We start from the raw sequence: 16,942 nt of genomic DNA, 5'->3' as shown, positions 1-16,942 counted from the left end.
TGGGTAGAAAAGCAAATTAATATTTTTTTTTCAAATGATGAATCATTTTAAGATAATAAAAGGGACTAAGAGAAAATAAAGAGTATTATCATGTCAACTCACTTTAAGATTACTGAATTATAGAAGTTTATTGTCACATATATTAAGTACTATATCCACAAATAATAAAAATCATACTTGCTGCAGTTTCCCAGGAGCATAAAATACACAAGTCATGAGAAAACAAAAGATAACAAAATAATAACAGAGGAAGAAGAAATAAGTTTATGAATAAGTAATTTATATTCAGAGATGGTCACATGTAAAACATATTCTGAGTCAAATCTTTGCTGGTTTTAAGTAATGTTATGATTAGGGTAGTATGGGGAGATTCAAGACCCTGATAGCTGTTGGAAAAATACTGAGATTCCAGACTTCAGACATCTGTACTTCCGACCTGAAGATAGCAGTGAGAAGAAAGTGTAACAGACTGATGAGGGTATTTTATGATGTTGGCAACACCTCACGCAGATATCTGAAACTCAGTAAAGGCACTTTACCAGAGATTAAGGCAGTCTGGCCTTCTGTTCATTTACTAAATAAGCAAAATCCCCTTTGAGGACTTCTACAGAGCCAACAGTAATTCATTTACTAGCCTTTTGCAAATATAGGTAGCAGGAAATAGATTTTTAAAAATTCTACACAGTAAAGTAACGAGATTAGCGCGTGGTGAAGAATATCTGCCTGATTTATTTGTGGAATATTAAAAACATGCAACCTTTTATACAAAGTTGTTCCCTCCTGCCTGAACCTATTAAGTTTTCCAGAGCCTAGGAGTTCTGGCTAACTAAGATTAAATCTGAAAAATGAGCAAAATATGAATTGCATAGCTTAATTATAATATTTAAGTGGAAAATCTAGCTTCTAAATGTGGGTTAGTTTGAGATTTTAAAGATGTCTACATAGCTCTTGACCACCTTCACTTGCTTGTTGAGATACATTATCCAAACATAACACAGGGCTTTATAACCATCCCTAGAAACTCAGATGGCTAGAGTAAACAATTACTTGGATGTCAGGCAGATAGACTTCCAAGACCAGAACCCAAGTGGGAATCTTAGAGGAGGAAGGGGAGGCAAACAATGAAGAATTACATCATGAAGGTGGCCTCAAGATATTAAAAGTATTACTGATAAATGGGATTGAAAAGTTAACGGGAGCAGAGTGAAGAAAATTAGAGAAGCTCTAGAAAGGAAACAACAGGCCACAATAGACTTTACATGAAATTAAGATAAATAAAATGACAATCCTCTTCCTGTTACTACATTTCAAAGCTTCACATACAAACTTTGAAATTATACCCTAAGCACCATGATAGTAGAAATATATTTAATGAATATTACAATGACTCATTGCATTCTGAAGACTCATTCATTAATAGTCTCTGCTGGAAAACCTTGGAATGATGATCATCTTTTAAATGTTTACTATTGATTTTGTTGGGTAAATTGTCAAGATTCTCTGCATACCATTAAACTCTCCGTGAAAAAGAACTGATCGATATATTACTGATATAATGCTCAAATTAATCTTATCTTCTAATATCATGTAGTATACTCTGTTTGAATAAGTCCAACCAATTAATAGCTTCCTAACTTTTGTTTCTTTTTACAGAGGAATAATATTTTTTTAAAATTGACTGTACAGTTGCATGGCCAAGTTCTCACTTCTGATTCCAAATCTTGCCTTAAATCAGGTACATTATTCATAAAAATATAAAATATAATGAAACCATTGAGACATTACCTTGAGCAAAGGAATGGATATATTCATTTTGATATCCATTTTAAAGACTTCCTTAAAAACCATTTCAGTGATTTCAGGATTCCACAGAACACTCTTCAGAGTAAGGTTCAGTTTTGTACCTATTAATTAAAATGGTCGACAGATTTAACAATAGTTTATATTAACTGTTTTTCCATTTTCCCATTCAAAAGTCATATGTTAACTGTACTGTTAGACTTTTTCATATTAAGCACTTGTGGTCATAAACAATGATATCAGCAAAAGAAAATCAATTTGAGGAACTCAGCATCAGTAGGAGAAAAAAAAACTGTCAATGTCAAACTCTTCAAGATTCAAAATCAGAACCTAAAACCAAGACCAGAAGTGATATGATGATAGGACAGAAAAATGGTTCTAAAATAGGTATCAGCCTTGCAGAATTGTAGGAACCAATGGCCTACATTGGTTTCTATTTGAATTTTAAAAAACCAAAATGCTGCAAAACTCAACAGGTCGGAAAGTATCTGTGGAAAGAGAACAAGGGGTTTTAACCAATACACAAATGTGCTGGATCATGCACATGCAGTTTTCATGGAAAGCAATAGGCAGGTGCCATTTTAGGCCCGAGTTCTTCATCAGGGATGCCAAAGATCAGGCAAATGTCTAAATAAGAAGATGGAGGAAGAAGTAAAGGAGCACAGGCTTACAGATGATAGGTAAATGCCAGTGGGAGGAGGGAGAAGGGGCTGTTCTCTAACAAGAGGGAGGAAAGCGGTGGGGTGCTGAAGAAAGGAAGGTATAGATGATGGGCAGTGGGAAGAGAAGAAAAGGAAGAGTCAGAGAAGTAAAGTGAGGGGGGGTAAAGAGGCAAACAAAAGAGGCAAACAAAAGAGGAAGTCAATATTAATGTTGTCTGATTGGAAACTGCTGAGAAGACATGTGAGGTTTTATACCTCCAGTTTACATGTGGCCTCAGCCTGGCAATAGAGAAGGCCATGGATAGATATGTTAGTGTGGGAATGAGATATGAAATTGAAGTGGCTGGCCACTGGGAATTCCTTGTTGTGGGAATGGACAGAGCGAAGGTTCTCAACAAAGTGACCCCCCAGTCTGTGTCTTGTCTCATCGAGCAGGAGCACCGGATGCAGTAAATGACCCCTATAGAATCACAGAATGCTTCACAAAAGTGCTGGAGGTGCTAGGTTCCTGGAGGTGCTAGGTTCTTAGACCATTTCAGATTGAAAACAATTATCGGTATTCTTATTGCTTTAAGTTCTTATGTTTATAGATGCAAAGAGGAGAACACAATGACTTCTCATACCAAAAAGGTATTCAACAGCATCAAGAGCTGGAAAAGTTGCATTTTTGAGATAAGCATTGCCTGTAGCCAGAAAATGTTTCACGATTACTTGGAAAAATTAGACTGATTTGAGTATCTATAGATGGCATATGGAATTGAGATCATGTATTCCATTGGGGAAAAAAAAACATACAATTTATATGCTAACTAATTTTTTTTAATCGTAAAATTTTGAGCCCTTATTTGGATCATACTGGCTTAAAATTTTGAATTCTCCGACCACATAGTTGTGGTGTTACTCTAATCCATGGTAATCAATTATGTTATTCTGATTTATATACACACACACACACACACACACACACACACACACACACACACACACACACACACACACACACACACACACACACACACACATTTTTATTTTTGGATTATATGTTTTAATTGTGTTTTTTAATGTATGTATCATGGTTTTTAATGAATAAAATATTTTTTAAAAGCTGGAAAAGTTTTTATAAAAATTTTCAATGTCCTGGATGTCATTTAAAATGATTTAATTGATTTGAGTATTATCTTAAATGTATTTTTTTTTTAATTGTTAGTTTCTAGCTATCAAAAGCATCTCAGTTGTAATTAATGACACAGGTTTTAATGTCAATACTACTGGGAGAAAGTTTAAAGCAATTGGTCTGCATTGTTCTCTCAGATATTTAAGCCAATGAGATTCTAGCAAGAATGAGCCACTGTACAAATGCCAAGTATGACAGGGTCAAATTCTCTAAAACTGTCAGTTGTCAGAGGCTAACCATGTGGGTTATCAACTTTCAAAGAATTCCAACAAGTGGAAAAGAGCAAAAGGAAAACAAAGAAAAATATTGAAAATAAAAGGAAAAAGAAAATTCTATTTGAGTAATATTACAAATTATTGCTTGTAGGCTGTAAGTATAAAATCAAAAATAGTACTAACTTTGATTGGCCACATCCTGAACAATGTTCAGTGAACTGACAGTCAGATTAAAGATGGTGTCGAAAAACAAATACATGTTCTCAGAGGTAGGACTGAATAAGTCTTTCATTGATTCCAATAGCCTAAAAAAAAACAAAGATATACATAAGCATTATAGTTAAATTTGTTTGCATATTTATAAAAGATTGTTTTCTATCGATCTAGTTTGTGTGTTTTTTCTCCTTAAAGGCTACTTAGCCCTGAGAACACAAGGAACATTTTTTGCAGGTTTTACCCAGAGTGAAAGAAATAAATTACACTTGAAACCATTATCAGACCAAGTTCAGCTCAACCTCATGTTTGCAGCCATGGGATTTCCACAGCTGCCCTGATCTTTGCTGGTACTCTTGAATCTTTGACATTTTTGATGCCAGGAAGATTACATTTGGTCTTTAAATGGTGATCAGACACATTTAGAAATAGTTGAAATGCGCTTAAATAATTTTAAATTTGATTTTATTTCAATGAGATATTTTAAAATATTTGAAATACAATTCATACAAATTAATTTAAAACATACTTACAATAAAGAAAACGTCAAACTATTTGTTTAGTGGCCACATCCAAATGATAAGTATTGCTGCTAACATACTACTGCTGGTTTAACACAGAGGGTCTGAAGTGTATCTAGCAATGTAAGCTTAGTACTATCAAGTACTGCCCCAGACTTGGTGCTCATCCAGAGATGGAGTGAGAAGTCAAATGCACAGAATCTGTTCTCCAACACTCTTCATATTTCAGCAGTGCAGTCCAGATATTGAAGACAAAAAAACACTGTTGTACTTCAGATAACTAGGTTCTTGGTTAGACAATCCCATTGCTTTTGCTGTCATAGATTTATACAGTATCGTAGAATAAGAGACAAGTGAATATAGGGAGTTGGAAGGAAGATTAAAAGCAGGACCACAAGGGTAATAATGTCCAGATTGCTGCCTTGCCAGTGAGAGTAAGAATGGGAAGATATGGCAGATGAATGAATGGCCAAAGAGTTGGTGCAGAGGACAGGGTCTCTTCTGGGTAAGGTATAACATGTACAAAAGGAACGGGTTTCATCTGAACTTGAGAGAAACCAATGTCCTTGAAACAGGTTGCTAGAGCTGTTGAATAGAATTTAAATTAGCTAAGGAGAGAGATGGGAACTAGAGAGTTTAGTCAGATGATGTAGCAGTTGGTGGAAGGGAAGAAGCAATGTGCAGTGAGACTGTGGGGAAGGACAGGCAATAGATAAGGCATAAATTCATTGAAATATGTTTAATACAAGAATTATTAAGAATTAGGGCATGCATCAGTATATAGAATTATAATGAGGTGCCATTGCAGAGATTTGGGTGTTGCAGGGGCAGTATGAACTGAATGATGTTCCGGGATTTAGATACTACAAAAGCTAAAAGAGTTAAGGAGGGGAGGGGCACTGCTATTCAGAAATAATATCACAACTGCAGAAAAGGAGAACATTGTGGAAGGATCAACTACTCAGAGTGGGGGGGCGTGGCAAGATGGCGTAAGGATCAGACGTGCCTTCCAGACTGTAGAGTAAAAGAGAAAAATGGTGGAAGAGTACTAAAATTGAATTGTACAATGCTTAATGAGGTTTGAATTTTGTTTTAAGATGGTGGTTTATGTGACTAATATGATGATAGATGTGAAGTTAGTTGATATTTGGTGAAGGTTATTCTCTATAGAGAAAGTTTTTTTTTTCATGCTACAATTTTTTTTTAAGAATTTATTATTGTTTAAGAATTTTTGATAATGTTACTAACTTTACTAATTTTTTATATTAAGTTTGAGTTAAATATATGTTTCATCTTAACTCCGTTTGTTAAATATATGCATTTAAGTTTGATTTAAATATGGTTTTTAAGTCTGATATCTTAGTATTAATTACTTTTCTTTTTGTTAGTATTTTAATCGGATACGTTTTTGTTTTTTTTGTATAAGTGGGTTTTTTTTCTCACATATATTATTAACTTTATTAATTCTTCACTCTTTATTTTTTGGGGGAAAGGGGGGGTTGGACTAATTTGAGTCGGGTTATTAATGTGTAATAAATTGGGGAGGGTATAGTTTTTTTAGATTTCTGATATTGTATTGTAATTTTATTATTTTATTCCTAATTTTTTTTAATGTAATCCTATATGTTATTCATGTTATAAAATCTTAAATAAAGTTTAAAAAAAAACTACTCAGAGTGGATGGAAATCAGAAACAGGAAGGAAGCAATCACACCATTAGGAGTATTCTATATGCCCACCAATAGCCAATATGCCACTGAGAAGCTGAAAAGTAGGCAAGTTTTCAAAAAGTGCTAAAATAACATGACGACATGAGTGGATTGTAGAAAGAAGCTTAAGAAGGAAATTAGGATAGTGAAAAGGAGGAATGAGATGGCTATAGCGAACAGGGTAAAAGTAAATCCGAAGGGTTTTTAACATATATGTGAATAGCAAAAGGAGAGTGAAGGATAGAATTGATCCACTAAAGAATCAGAGTGGACCAATGTGTGAGGAGCCAAAATGAGATGGGGGAGATATTGAATGAGTTCTTCTCATCAGTATTCACTAGGGAAAGTGATATGGAATTGTGTGGGATAAGTGAGGCAAAAGGGGTAATTATGGAAAACATAGGAAAGAGGGGTGTTGGAACTTCTCTGGTATATAAAGGTGGATAAGTCTTCAGAATTTTCCCCAGGACCTTGAGGGAAGTCAGGGAAGAAATAGCGGAGGCTTTGACAGTGATTTTTCAACAGTCACTGGAAGAAGGTATAGTGTCGCAGGATTGGTGTGTTGCAAACATGATTCCTCTGTTTATAAAGGGCTCCAGGTTTAGGCACAGCAATTATCGACCAGTAAGTTTGACGTTGGTGGTTGGTAAAGTAATGGAAAGAATTCTTAGAGATAATATGTATAAGTATCTAGTGAGACATGGATTAATCAGGGACACCCAACATGGGTTTGTGAGGGGAAAGTCATGTTTGACAAATCTTGTTGAATTTTTTGAGGAAGTGACTAGAAAGGTTGATGAGGGTAGAGTGGTAGATGTTGTCTATATAGATTTCATTAAGGCTTTCAATAAGGTTCCACATGGAAGGTTGATGAGGAAGGTTCAGGCACTAGGGATTAATGTTGAGATAGTCAAATGGGTTCAACGGTGGCTATAAGCACCAGAGAGACATGGTGGACAACTGTCTGTCACGATGGAGGCTAGTGACAAGTGGAGTGGCTCAGCGATCGGTGTTGCGTCCCTTGTTTGTCATTTACATTAATGATTTGCATGATGGAGTGGTAAATTGGATGAGTAAATATGCAGACAATACAAAAATAGAGGGCATTGTGGATAGTGAGGATGGTTTTCAGGGACTGCAGAAGGATTTGGACTGCTTAGAAGAGTGGGCTGAAAGGTGGCAGATGGAGTTTAATGTAGATAAGTGTGAAGTGCTTCATTTTGGGAAGAATAATCAAAATAGGACATATGCAGTGAAGGGGAGGGCATTGAGGAATGCAGAGGAAGAGCGAGATCTTGGAATAATGGTTCAGTGTTCTTTGAAGGTGGATTCTCATGTAGATAGGGTGGTGAAGAAGTCTTTTGGTATGCTGGCCTTTATAAATCATAGCATAGAATATAGGTGCTGGGAGGTGATGTTGAGACTATTCAAGGCATTGGTGAGGCCAAATTTGGGATAGAGTTGGCAGTTCTGGTCCCCAAATCATAAGGATATCAATAAGGTAGAGAGGATGCAGAGAAGATTTACTAAAATGTTGCCTGGATTGCAGTATCTAGAATACAAAGAAAGATTAAGTAGATTGGGTCTTTATTCATTGGAGCTAGAAGGTTGATGGGGATAAAATTATGAGGGGGATAGATAGAATTGATGTGAATAGGCTCTTCCCCTTGAGGGTAGGTGAGATTGGAACGAGGGGTCATAAGTTAAGGGTTGAGGGCAAAAGTTTAGAGCCTCTTCACTCAGAGAGTGGTGGCTGAGTGGAATGACTTTCCAGAAGAGGTGGTTGCAGTAGGATCAATTTTGTCATTTAAGAAAAAGTCGAATAAGTGCATGGATGTGAGGGGATTGGAGGGTTATGGGCAGGGAGCAGGTAGGTGGGACAACTGGAGCTCACTTAAATTGGTGCAGACTAGAGGGGCCGAGATGGCCTGTTTCCATACTGTAATTGTTATATGGTTACATCTTGGAAAAGGCAACACCTGAAATATCAGGTGGCCTTTGGATATAAAAGATATAGGCAGAATTTTTTTAATAATTTTTTTGTAATTGTTTAAAGCTAAAATAAATGAAATTATACTCCACACTAATCTATAATGAGAAAAATATGAATTAAATAAATAAATAAATAAATAATACTTTTAAAAGGGAAAATATTAGGAAATTCCAAGGAGTTAAGGAGAAAATAAGCTGATGTTTCTTCACTTAAAACACAACGAATGCAGAAATTATATCTGGAATTTATGAAGAACAGAAAACCTCTATTGGACAATTTTTATTTAGTTCTTATATATGTTTCCAGAATGAACAAATGTTTAGTCTTCATAAGCAAAGGAAAATACATGAATAATTTTGTAAAATATTTACAGTAAATAAATAATTCAATTTATAACTCATTCATTCTCTTAAATATTTACAAATTCACTGCAGAATAGACAATTATTTCAGATTTATATTGCAAAATCACAGTGCACAGAAACAGCTTATTCCAATATACAGTCATTTTAGTTGTGACAGGAATACATTATATTGCTGTATAGTGTTACCACTGCATAATGTCATTTTGATTACTTGTAAGATGCGGTAATAGTGTAAGAGCTTGTTATTGACTGATGGACAAATCATCACTCAATATTCAAACACTAAAATAAAGGAGAAAATTCAGGAAAGAGATTCAGGAAATATCTGAAGAAAGAAACATAATTAAAGTCAATAACTTTTCATCGGAAATGTTGATAGCTCAAAAGAAATAAACTTTTAAATTGGGAACTACTCAACATCAATTGTTGAAAAAATCCTGTTTTGTATAAGTAGGCCCTAGGTTACAGTAAAAAGACAATGCTGGAGAAAGTTAGCAAGGATGAACTGTGGAGGCTCATTTATTTAATTCAATCAACATGGTGATCAACAAATTTCTGTGTATTTAGGGAATTAGGAATATAGTAGTGCAGGGCAATAGTGTTATTTCTTCTGGTCTCACATTGCATTGATAGGTGTGGGATGCTTGCACAAAAGAACACAAATATCTATGATAATCTGAAGAACAATAGGGATTAAATGTCAAATGTTGTGAAACCCAGTGAAAGGGGGTGGTTAAAACTTGAGTAACAGAAGGAAGTTCTGGAGCAGTGGTTCTCAACCTTTTCCGTTCCACTCACATACCACTTTAAGTAATCCCTATGGTATCAGTGGTCTGTGATTAGTAAGGGATTGCTTAAGGTGGTATGTGAGTGGGAAGGGAAAGCTGAGAATCATTGCTCTACGCCTAATTGTTACTGAAATATTTTGCTTGAGAAAAATGGGCATTGGCCTTTAGAGTTATGAAACGTGCACAAAACTAGTCAATTAGGTACGATGAAAACAGTGGTTTTCAAACTTTTTCTTTCCACCCACATACCACCTTAAGCAATCCCTTACTGATCACAGAGCACCTATGGGATAGGAAATGCTTAAAGTGGTATGTGAGTGGAAAGAAAAAAGTTGAGAGCCACTGGTCTGGAGGAAGTATAAACAGAAGAGGACAATTAAATTTGGAATAAACAGTGATCATTGAAAGGTGCAATGAAGGTTACCTAAGGTTATTAAATGGAGTATGAAAGGTGGCAGTGTGCCAAGTTGGAAGTGTTTTTCTAGTTTGCATTGGACTGGGTGGCACTGTTAAACACAGAAGTTAGTGCAATGCTACCACAGCGCCTGCAACCCAGGTTCAAATCCAGTGCTGTCTGTAAGGAGATTTTATGTTCTCCCTGTGACCTACACGGGCTTTCTTCAAATGCTTCGATTTCCCCAATGAGGTCAATTAACCTTGGCTCAAGAACACAAGATTAGACCATAGAGCTTTAACTTTGTAAAACTCTTTGCTAGCAGTAGATTTAAAAATATTAGTTCCAACTCACATTGCTATCAAGTGAACAAAAATACATTAAAAGATTTGTTTCTTTGTCTCACTTAAAGTAAGAACATGACCATTTGATCACACAATGTCATTTTTGTTTCTTAACACTCTCCCTGAAATACTGAAGTATTAAATTTCCTTGTTGAAATTCTAGTTAAGAGTGATGATGTATGAATAAGTACCAAAGGGAAAGACTGACTGCAACTCCTCAAAAACTTCCATTATAAATTGACAGAGATAAACAATAAAACCACTATTGAACTTCTCGTGTTACTCGCAGGAGGCTTTCTAATCTTGTGCTTTGCTTCTCATTTGTCAAACCATGCAATCTTGTTCCTGTAGGAACATTATGTTTCCTGAAGTGCTCCAGGGTTTAGTCAAGTATAGTATTAGGCTCAAAATCTAACTGAAGCATTTAATTTGACACTGCTCAATAACAAGGTGATTGTATATATTACAACCAAAAAAAAAAACTATTATCCTCTGTATGAAAAATGATTAAATTTTTCTCTTTCTCTTTCAATCTATACTCTGGTTTTGGACTCTCTTACCTTGAAAAAAGATTGATAATTCACCTCACCATCCTCATCCACATCTTGTAAACCTGGAACACATTATTATCCCAACTCCTTTTCTTAACATCCTGACCTCTGAAGGCAAGCATGTCAAACACTTTCTTCACAACCCTGTCTAGCTGTGTCACCATTTTGCTTGATTAGATTTATATTTAAATCCTCATGTCTCTCTCTTCTACAAAACTCTCTAGCCTTAGTTTAACTACCAAAATATATCACCCAACACTTGTCCAAGTTGCATTCCATCTACCATTCCATGACCATCTTCCCCAGTTGGTCTTGAACCTATTGAAATCTGAGATAGCCTCCCTCAGTGACCACAATTCAACCAATGAAAGTCATTAGCCTGATACCTTGCTCTATAATTGCTGCCTTAACTGCCGTTTTTCTCAAAATATTCAGTTTAATTCAAAATTCCATCATATACACTTAATTTTTTTTATTTACTAACAAATGTTTAAAATTAAAACAAACTATTTAATGAAATGTCATTGACACGGAACATTGACAATCTTTCTCTCTTCATAGATGCTCCCTGATCTGCCAATTATTTCTAGCATTTTCCGTTTTTTTGAAGGACACTAGTTTGAAAACAGTTGCCAAATCTGCTTTCACCATCTTTGTATTCCAGATCATAGTTTTCTAAAGGATTTTCATTCCTTTTATTGGCAATTAGTTTAATTCTGTTCCTTCTCCAGTTACAGATGCTTTTGCAAATGAAAACAGTTTTGTCATTTATTCATGAATATTTCATGATTTTGAACACACATGCAGTACATTTCCGATTATCCAAAATGCCTGGCACCGGACATTTTTCAGTTTACTGGAATTTTGGAATAATTAAGAAATTGCTTTAAGCAGCCCAGTATCAGACGTTAAAAAATGAGAAAAAAAACAAGGTTTTTCAAGCATGAAATACAGGTAATGTTTAATTTTTACCAATAAACTACATGATCTCTACTTACAAAATAAGATAAATGCATAAATTTAAGGAAAGATCTTTTTTTTAAACTTGTGATGTCATGTTGCCGCCAAAATTCTTTTTCAGATAACTGAGAATTTCGGTTAAGAGGTAAAAACCTACTTTAAACTTCTTCAACTTTTATTTTTCACTGAATTGAATCTCTGATACCATTCTAACAAAGGTTCATCTAAATTTGTTACATCTCTTTTAGTGTACAATGAGCTAAATTGTCCTCAATGATCCTACTACTGACTGCACGAATTGAAAATGTAAGAGACGGGAGATTTGATCTGGTCTCGCAAAACCGATTTGCCAGCATCTCCTGCTTTTGCTTGCAGTGTGACTGACAAAAGAAAGCATGCTATTTCCACATGACTTTCCACCACATTGTTATCATGTTTGACTTAATACCACTGCGATTCAGACACACCCAGCTTTGTACTTGGGGATTTTTTTCCACTTCAGGAAAGCTCAGTTTACAGTCACATGCATATATTGTGAAAGATAATCTTCAATGGAAAATTTCTGACAAACATGATGGGATTACCATCGGTCAAGTCGAACTGATTTCAACATGAAAACAAAACTGAATAGCTCCAGACTATCTCTTCTCATGTAAAGTGGAAACCTGTGGGGATTGACATCAGAAATGATTAATTAAGATCACTCTGAACTAAAGAGATATATACTGAGTTGCTGGAAATAGGTTGGTAGCACAGGCACTGAATGAGGGGCAAACATTTGAAAATGAAATGTGTCAGAAGGATCAGTGCTTGCCAGCAAGTGAGCCAATAAAAGAGGAAAACCTACTTGCTGCCTTTCTTCTTCGACAGTCTCATGTGTTGAGGATGACTCAGTGCGCTCCAGTTTTTTTTTAGGTCTGATGTGGACAATAAGGTCAATGTGGGATTCACAGACTCTCCCACAGCTGGGGCAGGTAGTGGTTGATGGGGAACACAAGTTGGTGGTTTGTGATGTGGTCCACTCCTTTCATGGCTTATGCAAGGCCTCTGCACTCCTAACGTATACCACCTCAGAAGCTCCTTCACTTCATCCAGATAATCGTGAGATCCTAGTCTTTTCATATTGCATGCCTTAGTCATGTAAAAGTCCTCAGTGGAATTGACTATCACCAGGTATACAACAGGAGCAGGGTGATATTTTACCAAGATTTTACTTAGATCAGTAGCCAGGAAGTGTATAGTGGTCACATGGAATTCCGACTCCCAACTAAATATTACATAATGGAATATGGAAATACCAAGTTGTATTCTCCTGGAGAAAATCACATACAATTTAAGGAGGAAATATGGTACATTTGTAGGGTGTGGCAACACATTGGTATGCAGATATGGTTATACCCATTCTGATTAAAGGAAGTGCAACAATCCATGCTGGTAGCGAAATGACTGAGATCAATGATATAGGTCATGGCGCAGATGATGTATTTTGTTTCTTATTTTTTTTTATTTTAGGTTTCTTTTTCAAGTTCCCTTATTTGTTTAATTTTTTTTCTTCTTTGTTGTATTAGGGTATGAGAGGGAGGGGAGAGGGGTAGGGAAAAAAATAGACTCAATATTCTATTGCTCAAAGAGATTGAGTTGTTTGTTTGGATTTGTACGAGTCTTTGAAAAATCAAAAATGAAATATTTTTTAAAAAAGATTTTTCGTAGATCATCGACTTGATGCTTCTTAACGGAAAGGGCTAAAATCACCACTTCTTTCATTTAATTGTAATCTGCCTTTTGTAGGCCTTTCCTTTATTTGAACAGTGTTGACATTGCTGATCATTCCTCTCTGCTGTTAAGCATTTTACTAATTAAGCTAACTTCCATTGATTACCATTTTCAATTTTCATTCCTTTTATTTTTTTTTAGCCTACCAATGTTAACTGATCTGTGAATAAGACCCCAGGAAATGCTGACGTCATTCAACACCAGCTTCTCAGTGAAGTCAGGCATCAATTAACCAATTCACCAATAATTTCAGTACACTAACAGTCTTCAAGGTAAAAAAAAATTTGAAGATGAAAATATCAAATCCGTAACAAAGCTCATTGCCCACTTAGAACCTCAAACACAAGAGCACAGAAACTGGCCCTTTGGCCCATTTAATCTGTACTGAGCTATTAATTCTGCCTCATCCTATTGATCTGTACCCAGACCATAGCCCTCCATATCCCTCCCAAATATGTACCCATCCAAACTTTTCTTAAATGTCAAAATTGAGCCATTCACATCCACCACCTCCACTGGCAGCTTGGCTTTCCATTCTCTCCACCCTCAGAGTGAAGATATTACCTCAAATATTCCCCTTCAATATTCACCTTTCATTCTAAACCCATGTGCTCTTCTTGTTTCACCCAACTTCAATGGAAAAAGCATGTATGTATTGACCCTATCTGTACCCCTCATAATTTTGTATACCTCTATCAAATCACCCCCCCATTCCATGCTTTGACCTCCTCAATGTCAAATACAACTTCAACAATAACATACCAGCCTCTGTACTTTGACTTATGAAGGCTAATGTGCCAAAAGCTTTCTTTAAAACCCTATCTATCTGTGATGCCTACTATTTATCGTGTACATCCTACTCTGAATCATCCTCCCAATTTAAAAAAAAATTTAGACATACATCACGATAACAGGCCCTTTTGGCCTTCATGTCAATGCTGCCAAATTATACCCTATTGATCTACAACCTGGTACATTTTGAAAGGTGGGAGGAAACCAGAGCACCTGGTGGAAACCCACGCAGATACGGGGAGAAGATACAAATTACTTATAGACAACGCCAGATTAGAACCTCAGTTGTTGGCATTGTAACAGCATTGCGCTAACCGCTATCCTAACCATGCCACCCAAAGTAAAACACCTCACACTTTTATACAGGAAATTCCATCTGCTATCTTACTGCCCATTTTTCCAGCTGGTCCACATCCCACAGCAGGCTTTGAAAGCCTTCCTCACTGTCCACTACACCCTCAGTCTTAATGTCATCTGCAAATTTGCTGATCTAATTTACCACATTATCATCCAGATCATAGATATAAATCAATATTTCTATTCAAGTTGAAAGTTGAATCTATTTTTTGTCAGCTCATCTTTCTGGATCAAACAAGAAATGGTTAGCTGAATGTCATTCCAAAATAGGAGTGGTATATAAACACACAAGTTATTAAGAACAAGAAAAACAAGTTTTTTCTCATCCTTACAAAGTCTAATGATCTTAATATGGGTGTGTTGCCATTTTAGCTTTGTCGTCTACTTGGTGATGAAATATTACCTGGAACTAAAGCTAGCTCCAGCAATGAACCCAAGCATACCATTCAACCTTCAATCATGCAAAGTGTCACCTTAGAATTGTGCACCTTGTTATAAGGAATTTCCTGCATCTCTCATTCTTTCATACAAAATAAAGATCACAAGATAAAGGAACAGAAGCAGGCCATTAGGCCCATTGAGTCTGTTCCGTGACTCTACACTAAGCTGAATTATGCTCACACCTAGTTCCAATTTCCAGCCTTTTCCCCATTTCCCTTGATACCCATAATAATGATACTTATTCATTTTCTCTTTAAATAGTCCTAGTGATCTGGCCTCCACTGCTTTGTGCGGCAGTGAGTTCCACAGACCCACGACCTTCTGACTAAAGAAATTCTTCCTCCTCTTTGTTTTAATTGGATAACTTCTAATTTTAAGATTATGACCCCTTGTCCTCGATTCACCCATCAAGGGAAATATCTTATCCGTATTCACTCTGTCAAAATCTTTCAATATTCAAAGTGTCTCTATGAGATTCCCCCACCCCCCCCCTCCCCCATTGCCCTATACTCCAACGAATACAACTCAAGAGCTGCCAAATGCTCCCCATACACCAGCCCCTGCATTCCAGGAATCATCTTAGCATATCTCCTCTACAACCTCTGTGGGAAAAGCTAGAGAGTGATAAAAGAGGATTGCCTCTCTGACTGGAGGCCTGTGACCAGTGGTGTGCCTAAGTGATCGATGCTGGGTCTATTGCTGTTGGTCATGTATTTCACAATGATTTGGATATGGGAGAGGGATATGAGAATACAGATACACAATTCCTTGAAAGTGGCATTACAAGGAGGTAAGGTCAGAGAAAAAGTTTTTGGCTGTTTGCCTTCGTAAATCAAAATATTGATAACAGGAGTCAGAATTTATGTTGAAGTTGTACAAGACATTTGCAAGACAAATTGTGTGCAGTTTTCGTCACCTACCTCCAGAAAAGATATCAATAAGATAGAAAGTGCAGAGAAAATTTACAAGGCTGTTGCTGGAACTTGAAGAGCTGAATTATAGGGAAAGGATGATTACATTAGGATCTCATTCCTTGGAGTGCCAGAGATGAGGGGAGATTTGATAGAGGTGTACAAGATTATGAGGGGTGGAGATGGAGTAAATGCAAATAGGCTTTTTTCCACTGAAGTTGGGGAGACAAGAAATATTGGACATGGGTTAAGGGTGAATGGTGAAATGATTAAAGGAAAATTAGGAGAAATATCAGAGGGTGGTGAGAATATGGAAAAAGCTGCCAGTAGAGGTAATGAATGCTGATTCCATTCCAACATTTAAGATTGGATAGGTACATGGATGGGAAATTTTTGGAGGGCTATGGATGGGTGTAGATTGATGGGAATAAGCAAAATAAAAGGTTCTACATGGACAAGTTGCACCGAAGGGCTTGCTTCTGGGCTGCACTTTTCGTGATTTTATGGTTATAATCTCACCTTATTCTGCCCTCTCATCTAAAATTATTGTATAATGCCACTCAGTTGGAAATTAACTGACCCATTGCTTGACTCTCAGTGGTCCCACACTCCCAGTTAACAAGCAGAATATTCCTCATAGTTATTTTCCCAAACAATTTAAATCTCTGCCTCAGATGATCCATCCTTTATCCTTGTAAAAAGATATCTTTAATTTGATCTACTTAAGCCTTAATGATTTTAAACATATAATCAAATCTTGAACTATAAAATTAAAATACAAGAAATAGTGCTAGAGATATGTCATATTGTCCATTGAGAGTGCTCCATCAATCTTTAAGATCATGGGTGATCTGATCTTTTCCTAAATTCCACTTTCATGCCTTTCCCAAAACCTGTGACATCCCTGTACTTTAAAATTCTGATGGTCTCAGACTTGAATAAATTTGGCTATTTTTAATAACTTATTATAACAGGTTTGT

The 16,942-nt window shown here is 36.2% G+C and overlaps 1 protein-coding gene across 2 annotated transcripts in view; it reads right to left on the bottom strand.

Moving 5' to 3' along the window:
• LOC138749915 (ATP-binding cassette sub-family A member 13-like) overlaps window positions 1-16,942 on the bottom strand; it is a 288,645-nt gene that overhangs the window by 240,031 nt on the left and 31,672 nt on the right. For both annotated transcript variants that reach the window (XM_069911960.1, XM_069911968.1), the window contains exons 7-8: window positions 4,035-4,156; window positions 1,786-1,904 (exon numbers count right to left, since the gene is read on the bottom strand). In XM_069911960.1, coding sequence (XP_069768061.1) covers window positions 1,786-1,904; window positions 4,035-4,156 — 241 coding nt within the window. The remainder of the gene's footprint in view (window positions 1-1,785; window positions 1,905-4,034; window positions 4,157-16,942) is intronic.

The sequence above is a fragment of the Narcine bancroftii genome, chromosome 1 (assembly GCF_036971445.1).
Source record: "Narcine bancroftii isolate sNarBan1 chromosome 1, sNarBan1.hap1, whole genome shotgun sequence".
In the NCBI taxonomy this organism is placed as follows: domain Eukaryota; kingdom Metazoa; phylum Chordata; class Chondrichthyes; order Torpediniformes; family Narcinidae; genus Narcine; species Narcine bancroftii.
The sequence above is the reverse complement of the archived record's forward strand: the minus strand, read 5'-3'. Positions and strand labels throughout refer to the sequence as shown.